Raw genomic sequence first — 10,017 nt, 5'->3', positions numbered from 1 at the left:
TGTGAAGGATGGTCAGAAACATGAAGGCAATTCTGTTCATTAATTTAGCATATTTGCTGCATCGTCCTTGCAGATTCTATTTTTGTTTATATATTAAAAAATGTATGTAAGCAGAAATTGGTTGATTTTCAAATAAAGTGCAGCTTCCACAAATGTTGTCGTCTTTGCATCTTCTTTATAAAATTTTTTTTTTTAAGTTTTACAACTGGAAGAACATGAGGGTCTGATGAGGATTGGTTATGTGGGAAATGTATGTGACCACCTGTGAAACAACTAAACGGATGAGTGCAATGAACAACAGCGCCCTCAGTAGAAGATGCCCTCGGATGGGAACTTGCCTTCTGTATAAAAGCACCTTTATTGTGCGGGTGTTGGAGCGGGAGTGCAGACGGGCTATTTGAATCTGCTGAGGATCATGCGGGTGGTGACGGGCCAGTCGGAGGTGATCTCCTGCAGGCCGGGGGGCAGCGTGTCCCAGGAAGCGGAGACCTGGTGCAGAACGGCTCTCCTGCCCTCCATATTGAGCAGCTTTAGGGCGCCCAGGTGCGGGGAGTCCTGCCACAGAGAGGGAGAGGGAGAGAAGGGGAGAGAAGAGGGGCTCACACACTGGGGATGCTTCCTGTTTGGCTGGCCATCAACTCGCCCGTCCCCCGGAACAAGGAGGGGCATTGTTTCTTTAAGATATCGCACGGCCATCTCCCTTCCGAGCGCTGCCAAGAGGAAGTGGCACAGGGACGCCTGAGTCTCTGCAGGCTCATTATCCTGCCCGCCCGCCAGCCCGCCTTTCTGGGGGAGACTGGAGATGACTCCACAGGACCTCAAACGCAAGCGGCTGGCTAAATTAGCCGAGGTGAAGTCTGTAGGTCACAGGCAGCTCTTGAAAATTGAGTTATTTATTATAATGTGAATGGGTAAAGAGGATTTTCGATGCTACCGGCAGCGTATCTCGTTGCGCGCTACCACGTTCCAGAACAATCCGAGGACCGTGTTGTAATGTAGCGGAAAAGTACATTTTATCCCGTCTCTTCTCATTCTTAATCCTGACTGGCACACGTGTTCCCTGTTTCTGGTTCAGTGCTTTCATCCTTGTTAAAAAGGCTAAACATTTACTGTAAGGTGATGTATAGCCATTTTCACAGAGATCTTGAATTATGGACTGATGTTGAAAGCACATCTCTGCTTAAGAGTAATTGCTCAGAAAGCAAACACTGGCTGTACACGAATGCAATGCGAGTAATATTTCGCTTTTTGGTAGAAGCTCCCCACTGCTGGCTCACAGCGGAAGCTGACCTATATATGCGGCAGCAGATGAGGCTGGGGCTGTGTTATCTTTTAATCTTTCAGACTGAAATGTGCTTTACAGCAAAGATTTCTGTTTGTATGCACACCAATGTGATTTGCTGTTAGACTACATCCCTGAACATTATAGATCCCTACAGTATCATCAAATGTAGTCCCTAAATGCCCATCCACAGTTTGTCAGATGACCTTTCTTAAAGAGAATTGTTTCTGAAATATTCCTTTTTTGTTCCCTGTATGAACTCAGGTACAGTAAGTGTCCTGCTCATGCCTTTTTGCCATGATTACATAAGCTGTCTATAAGTACAGGGCGTGTAGTGCAGAGATCCACCCCAAAGCTTCCAATTCACAAACAGGTAAGCACAATAAAAAAGTTAAACAAATTTTTTTTTTAAACTAGAAGAAAAGACACAAGTACAATAAAATATTTTCTAAATAATATCTCCCTCTCGCTCAAATTAATCCCATTACGAAATCAGTGAGTAATAAATCTGATTATAAAAAGTAAAGGTGTCTTTACTTTGTCTGCAGTTAATGCTGCGTTATGTTCCCCTAACTTCAAAAGCATGACTTCGTCTTGTGACGTGGGCCCAGTGCCATTACACTAATAACGAGGAGGTTCTGTTTTGCGGTGCTCTCGCTCACCAATCCAGCGGCGTGCTTTAGGGCATTTCTGAGGGGGCATTAGGCCAGAGCAGCGATAGGATGAGGCCTGTGAAATATTAGCCCAGGCTGGCTTTGGGAATTAAGCCTTTCGGTGTGGAACACCTTTGTTGGGGCCCCTCTGCCCCTGAGAATAAGTGACCCACGGTCTAGACTCGATGCCTTACTTGAACGTGGCTCTGGCGGCCGTACAGCAAGTCGCTGATCTCCTGGGTGGAGTAACCGGTTGGCTGGTCGGCGGGCTGGGCGCAGCTGCTGGACGGCTCGTCTCTCTCCGGGGCCGCTGACCACCCCAGAGCCCCGTCTGCTTCCGCTGTGGTGTGGGGAGAGGAGGGGGGGAAGAGGGTCAGGCACACCCTAAGGCTGCGAAAACTCACCAGGACTCCGTTCTGTAGATGCCCTTCTAAGTCCATATTAGGTTGTGTGGCTGTTGATTTTTGAGTCTGTGTGTTCTTGCGCTGCAGATTCCGGACTGTCTCGCAGGGAAGTGGGTGTGCCGTATTGTGACTGATCCTGACAGGATGTGACTCAGCACTGCCCCTGGTCCACGTTGCCATTACCCGATACTGATCTCCGAACCCAGCAGTCTGTCTGCAGGCCCAGGAACAGGTGCCAGGAGTGCACGCCCACTGCCTAATCACCACGAGAGATGGTCATCTATGCTCAGCTCATTGTATGGGAAAAACAATATAAAGCAGTGCCCTATTACTGCTATTAGTGGTGAATGTGTGGCACAGAATGACTGATCCTGGGCTGTATGGTATGGTATTTTATGGTGGGGGTGTGCATGGTGAGGTTGGTATTCAAAGTGTACTAACCTTGCAATTCACTTATTTGATAGCACAAATTTGCAGCGCCCCAGTCTTCCGTTTTCACAGTGTCACAAAGAGTATTGTGCTTACTCTACGCTTTATTGAGGGCTGGCTGGTAAGAATATTATGTATGGGCACTCATGGCATTATGAGGTTTGAATGCCTGTCCTCTACACTTGACTGTCTAGAACTCTGCTTGCAAGACGCAGCTTGTTAGAATTTTCAGCACAACAGAATTCTCAGCTAGTGTACATTGTTTTCTACAATGGGCTAATACGGAGAGAGTGAAATGGAGACTTTGTGTGTTTTCAATGCCTTTTTATAGGCTGAGCACAAGCAACTTTCTGTGTGCGGAAGTCAAATATTTCTTTCTATTTTGCCAGCAGCCATAACGGGCTGTAAAGTCGCCCTGCCAGACAGCTGAAGCTCAGTGTGGTTTGGCTTGGTTAGAACTGAAAATGGATACCTCCAAGAAATGCTGAAGTGGTAGGCTCTGTAGAGGGCAGTCTTCCTCTCTGCCATTGAACAGTGTTTTTCTAACCACGCTCTCTGGAGTTGGTGAGTATGCTTTTTGTTCCAGGCTTGCTCCCAGTTAATTGGCCTTTAATTAGCTCATAATTAAATACTTATCTGGATTTGACATCACTTGAGTATTTTATGGTTGGAGAAGCTGATAAATAATTACCTGAATTTAACTAAATTTAGTGTAGGAGGTTGGATTGAGCAGCTCATATTTATATAAAAATGACACCTAAGGGCTATTCTTATGTACAGCTGTTGATAAGAAATGTGTTTGTTCTAACAGAAGAATGTAAGTAAATTAGTGCTCAGTTGAGTCCAGAAATATAAACAGATATCCAACATTACTGGATATGAAAATAGGTTGTTAACCCATCGGGAGAACTGCACCAAATTTGTTCAAACTGAGTTCAAAAAGGGGGGGGGGGGGGGTTGCATTATTAACTTATTTTCCAAGCAGTTTAAACACCCATCTGATAACTTACAGTGATGGGTTACAGATACAAACAGGCATTTCATAGCAGAAGAAAATGAAAATTAGGGCATTAAAAAGGAAAAAAGAAAAAAAAGTTTGTTATTAAAGAAGTCAAGAAAGTCTATCAAATGTGGAGTAATAGAGATCAGAATGGACATTAAAATGAATAATACTCCATATTCTCTCTGAAGATTGTTTTTAAACCAGTTTAACTCAACACATGGCCCACAGACCCCGACTTGGCTATGGCATGGTTCATTGTGAAAGGCAGTTAGAAAATCCATCCCATTTCTGGGGTTTGTGATTACAATTTACAGCATGCTACACCATCTGAATGGTTTCTATTAGTTTATCAAGGCTGTATTTTCAAAATATTGGACAAAAAATGCATTTTGGAACAACTGAATATGATATTTGTGAGTGTGAGAGATTTGTAAGTGAAACCCACCTCTGACATTTTTAAAAAGCACAAAACTTGTCATTTAAAATATCCTATGCAAAAATTCAATTTAAAGAAAAATGTACATTCTGAGATGTGTCATTAACGTTCATTGGGGTTTTGATCATTAGGTTTCATCAGCTGTGTTGCAAAGAGGCAGTTCATCAGCTAAAGAACCCCTATTCATCGCATCTCTTGGAGGACGTCTTTCTTCAAACAGAACAGGAGGCAAGAGTTCAGTTGTTAAATATGTCATGATATAGGACAGTGCATTCAAGCCAGAAAATTTAGTCCAACCATCTGCAATTCCAACAAGTTCCAGAAATGTGCAGTGGATTTTACTCCTCTGTTCAGGTTCCCTCTCACACTATTCAGAGTAGTCTGAGCGCCCCCATGTGGCCTTTGTATTGCACTGTCCTGTATAAGTCCTTCTGAAGCGTTATGCAGCAAAGGCACACAAAAAACAGGTGACATCACGCTGGACTGTAGAAACCACATGTTCACCTGCAACACAAGCTGTGTTTTACAGATGGATGCGTGATGTTTACCTGGTTTGCCAATGATGCCCAGTTCCATGGTCTCCCCTGGAGTTTCTGAGTCAGACACACTCAGATCAGGCGTCTTGCTTATAAAGATGTCACTGTGGGGAACAGACAAATAGACAGAGTGGGACTGAGGTGGAAAGCCATCTTACTTTTGTCTGTCTGTAAGTGGACAGGTTGGCCACTAATACCTGAGTATACTGGGGTCACTGAATTTCAGATCAAACAGTTGATTTAAAACTGCCAAATTCTTCTCCTCAAGCTTCTGAACAGCCACTTCCAGACGTGAAACTTCTAATTTGTAAAAGGAAAGCTGTAACCACAAGATGGCATTTGGTCATTTCAGGGAACTTGTACAGGTTACATATATGTGCTCGTTTAGCTAATAGACACATACATACAACTGTAAACTGCAAAAAAGGAATTAAATTCTTAAGTGTCATCTCTAAACTGTAACGAATATCCACATGTGCATCCACATTACCGCTTTCTTGAGCCACTTGTTTTCTTTGATGGCCAGCCGGCTGTGTTTGTCAAGGTGTTTAATGGCTCTCTGACGAAAGAGAAAGACACTGTCGACTTGTCGTTAAAAACTAACGACACACATTCAGTCTGTGATGCCTGTGACCTCAGGCCAGAATTCAATCAACATTTTTCCTTAAAATTGACTCACTCAACTAACTTTGATTAAGCTAGTATTCCGTTTTTCTGTCACAAACACAATTTGGCAAGTTTGGCAATCAGCTGAATCACCCTACCAAACTGTGTGAAGGAGAAAAAAATACTTAAGTATTTAACTGTGAGTTGTTAAAGACAAATATTGATTGATTCCTGGCCCGGGTGCTGAAAAGGTGTCGTTTTAAGACCTCTGAAGCGAGATGCTTCTCCTTCTCCATCTTCCTCTCCGTCTTCTTGTCAGTTTTCTTCATGTCCTCCTTCATTGTCCACTCAATACTCTCTGGAGTAATTAAATAGGCACGTTACATTGATTCATAGAAATTATTATTCTTTTAAGGCAGCTAAGGCAAAGGTTAAAGTGCTCTGCATAAGCCTTGTGTAAAATGAGGCTGCTAAAGTTTTTTGGCTTTTATGATCCCTACACATTTTCATTAGGGAGAAATTCAGGATACCCTCTATGCAATGACCACAATGAGTGTCCAGTGTTCAGAGGTATATCTTAAAAAATATTAAATACCCCCTTTTGTATTGTACTGTGCACATTAATCTCAATATATGTGGGCATAATAAAGTACCCGGTGGTCCTTGATTCAAACATGAACACTATAGCAGAAATGAACATTACAGTCTCTAAGTAGTCATACATAAAAGAATGGCCCAGAGTTCTCAGTGCCTGCCATCAGACATTTCATTGGCCCATGCTGAAATACTGTAGCATTCAATTAGTCACATATTCAGTTAAACATATTCAGATTCAAATTAATCACAGTAAAATATGTGGGGCTAAGCGATATAAGAATGCATGGGTGAGGGGTGGGGGGCTGTATTTGACTATTATGTAAAAAATGAGGCTCCGTCAGTCTGTCCCTCCATCCATCTGTCCAGGTGGAGACATATGACACATACCTGACATCTCCTGGAAGGTCTTGTGTATATGTGTGAGCTCATCTTCCAGCAGCTGGATCTGTTGTTGGTTTCCCTGGCTGCCCACCAGTTTATAATCCACCCAGATCTGCTTCTCTGTTTGCAGGGCATTGACTCGCTTTTCCAGAATGTTGAGCTCTTTCTGCAACTCTACACACACATACAAACTTATACACACAGCTATACCGACACATACATGCATATACACATACACGTCCATACAAACGCTTCTATTCTTATTTTGTGTCTCTGTTCTTTTATATCAAGTGTTTTTTTCTAAGAATAATGGCTGAATAAAATATCCCATGACTGACTGAACTGAAAAGCAACTTTAGCTGCAAGGCACTGTCGTGGTGCATTATAAAGCAGTATGTATTAGCATACAAGGGACATAGAGGAGGTTCAGGGGGCCTATGGAGGTACCTGCCAGCTGCAGCTCCTGGGTCCTGATGAGCTCCACATTTTCTTGTAAGGCCTGGTCAACCTCTTGCCTGCATGCCACCTCTTTCTGCACTAGCTTTCCCTCCTTGTCTTTCAACTGCTTGTGCAGAGACTTGATGTGGCCCAACTGCTCCTCTTTCAGCTGTTGCCTCTACACACACGCACACCAACTTCATTATTCACATCATCACTGCAGTACACTCATTTGTAATCCTTTCTGCATGGAATAAGAGAAATTTACCAGGACCCCCATTTAGAATAATTCACTTTAAATGGCTCACATGAATACCAAACCCAAATCATAAAACATTTTGCTAGCCAACGGTTTGGGATGGAATTCCCACGAACGTCTCCCAAGTTTTACGAAGTAGAAAATTTGAACGGTCTATATTCAAACAGGTAGTTAAATTTAATCGGCATCAAATCATGCTAAACGCTCTTACTTGATTCTTGTATCTTTGGTTCTTGTACTCAAGTAGACTAACTTCCTCTTGGTAATCCTCGACTTCTTTTCTCTTAACTTGAATTCTGGAAAAGTTAGAGACACATCATGGTCTGAGAATGTCCGACTGGAATGCAATCACTTTTCTCAAACTTTCGAAAGAGTCTACAAACAGTTATTGCAACATTTAAATTATATTAGAAATGTCTAAAATGCAAATATAGAATCAAATGCATAACAGGCTCTGCATGTTCTCGAATAATGACCACATATTGCGCAATACTTTTTCGTGATTCAGCCATGCTAGATAGGCAGGTAATTAAGTAAATCTCAGCGGTGTACCTAATTTAAATAAAATAAAATAAAAATATTATTATTATTATTATTATTAATAATAATAATAATAATAATAATGTAAATCACATAAATGCTATTGTTATTAGCTATCGATACATAAGTTTTGGTCTCAGCTGAGAGTTCAAATGTAAAAGAATCGGTTCCTTACTGGAAATTTATGAAGGACTCTGCTAACGTCAGTTTGTCTTCATCAGTCTGTTTCTTCTTTGGCATGGTAATCAAAAGTTTATTTAGCGGCTGGCAAATGAACTCGAAACAACTACACAGTAGCTACTTTCATTCAACGAGGATTAACTTTCTAGTTAGTTAGTTCAATTACACTGGGCTGAGTCATGACCGCAATTAAATGTTACTCAGCTAGCTACCTAACTGATATAGATAAGGTTAGGTTCAAATACCTTGACGTTAGCTAGCTAACGTTAACCTATTCAGCAAATAACTAGCTAAGCTAGCAAGATGAATAGTTTGCTGCTTGCCTGCTGAAGTTGCGTAAACATTACTTAAGATGAAATTTTAACAAATAACAGCATCTGCAGGTGAATTTATTATCAATTTATTGTGGCATTGATATTGACGCAAACTATGTCAGTTAGCTAGCTTGCTATCTATGATGAAAACCTATTTGCTCAGTCCTCGAAGTCTTGAAACAAAGCAAATGAGGCACACTATTGATTTGTGTTCTTTTGCTCCCATGGAAACGCAGGAGTTTGCGTACAAATTCATTCAAGGTTGTCTCCTGGCTGCGAAAAAGTCTAAACAAAGTAATCTAATATTAAAATGAGGACATTATGAATAAGCATCAAAGGGTGTCTATTTATGTGAAACAGTGGCTAAATAAACAACTGGCTACTGTCAACATAGTCCCGTTAACCTGTTGGCAGGGAGTCAGATTTCGGCAGAACACTTCCACTGCTCCCACTGATTCAAACTTAAGTAGATATGTATTCTACAGCGCAAAAATGCAAAGTTACTCATGCTTACAAAGCACTGTCTATAAGTTGTTAATTGAAACTTTAAAAATATAGACCTACCGTTAAATGTATTGATATCAAAATGAGGCCAAGTTACAACAAACAATATTGGCTATTTTTTTTTTTATCTCATACAAATTAACTCTATTCCAAAGCAATGCTAGCTACCCAATATTTCCTAAATTATATCATGTTTCCCTGTGTGTTTTCATTTTACCATTTGAAAAGAATGTGGTCATCCAAACTGTGCCTGGGTGCTGGAGCCTATCCCTCGTTGGGTGGCAGGCAGGAATACACCCTGGACAGGTCACCAGTCCATTGCAGGGCACACACACACACACACACACACACACACACACCATTCACTCACACACTCGCACGTAGTGTGTGGTTAACTGGCAAGGCGTTTGACTGTAGGCGGAAACCGGTGTACCCGGAGGAAACCAACGTGGACACAGGTAGAACATGCAATCTTCTGGTAGGAAGGCCTGAGCCAGGATTCGAACCAAGCACCTTCTTGCTCTAAGGCAACTGTGCTACCCACCATAATATCTATAGGCTATTTATACTTTTTTCAAATGTCCTTCCTCCAGTAGCACCACCAGCTACCAGCTGAACTGGCCATCTCCTGGGAGCTTTGGGTGTCCAAGTCCTTTAAAAAATAACTAACGAACTTGCATTGTTACATATTTAGGATTGTAAACATCTTTTTGAAATACACTTGGGCTACCTCATACAAATGAGTTTTGGGAGGTTAATCACTTATTTGTACGTTACCAAGCTGAAAATATAGAATTGCAATAAACAGGATACCTGTTTACAATAGGCTATTTTTTGATATTTCACTTTGATCTGCTGCCAGGCCCTTTTGTAACTGCTGTCACATGCCCTGGGAAGTCATGAAAAACAATATAATTTAATGTTTCAGTATGGGGGACATTATCCAAAAGCAAAAGAGTCCACATACTAGGGGCTTGCCACCACTTTAAAATTCAGCAGAATTAAATTAGCCACTCTTAAATGAATAAGTCTTCTTACGTATTTAATGAATCTGCTGTTCTCTGCCAGGCCTCCCCTCTTGTTTTGGGATGTTTGATTTCATCTTTGATATTTGCTGGTTAGGGTGGCTTTCTGCTTTTCATAACCGCCAAGGATGAGTTCTTGCTCTTTAGAGGTGGATATCTCTAGTGTTGTCACAGTTCAGTGATCTACAACCCCAAAAACAAAATAAAAATGACAAAGCTTACATCATGAGAGTTTGAAAAAATATGTGCTTTGTGATTGTGCAAAGGGTTGCATCACCCAAATTTAATTAATGACATAATTTGATACAGCACACATCAAATTATCCTGCATTGTTTATGCAACCTAGGTGAAACAAGGCCCAGGATGGAGATGATGTTGTTTTTCTCATTTGTGATGGGATGATGAACTGGCTTGACAACTTTCTGTATG

General features: G+C 41.5%; 1 protein-coding gene across 1 annotated transcript; it reads right to left on the bottom strand.

The window, feature by feature from the left end:
• Window positions 1-339: 339 nt before the first annotated feature.
• Window positions 340-8,259, bottom strand: ccdc83 (coiled-coil domain containing 83). The gene is made up of 10 exons (XM_064351185.1): window positions 7,740-8,259; window positions 7,236-7,320; window positions 6,775-6,943; window positions 6,334-6,501; window positions 5,616-5,707; window positions 5,234-5,302; window positions 4,941-5,062; window positions 4,756-4,847; window positions 2,130-2,275; window positions 340-555 (listed from the first exon to the last, which is right to left on the bottom strand). The coding sequence occupies exons 1-10, from the start codon at window positions 7,802-7,804 to the stop codon at window positions 394-396; spliced, it is 1,170 nt and encodes a 389-aa protein (XP_064207255.1). The 5' UTR covers window positions 7,805-8,259; the 3' UTR covers window positions 340-393.
• Window positions 8,260-10,017: the final 1,758 nt, after the last annotated feature.

This window comes from Anguilla rostrata, chromosome 9 (assembly GCF_018555375.3).
Source record: "Anguilla rostrata isolate EN2019 chromosome 9, ASM1855537v3, whole genome shotgun sequence".
Taxonomy (NCBI): domain Eukaryota; kingdom Metazoa; phylum Chordata; class Actinopteri; order Anguilliformes; family Anguillidae; genus Anguilla; species Anguilla rostrata.
Note: the sequence above shows the minus strand (reverse complement) of the source record. Positions and strands in the feature narration are given on the sequence as shown.

What these genes read in the sequence shown, in the direction of transcription:
- ccdc83 (XM_064351185.1), bottom strand. Translation starts at nt 7,804, where the DNA reads ATGCCAAAGAAGAAACAGACTGATGAAGACAAACTGACGTTAGCAGAG. An exon ending in ACAAGTGGCTCAAGAAAGCG is followed by an intron (nt 5,063 to 5,233) that starts GTAATGTGGATG and finishes TTGTGGTTACAG; the next exon opens with CTTTCCTTTTACAAATTAGA. An exon ending in GCCGCCAGAGCCACGTTCAA is followed by an intron (nt 556 to 2,129) that starts GTAAGGCATCGA and finishes TCTCTGTGGCAG; the next exon opens with GACTCCCCGCACCTGGGCGC.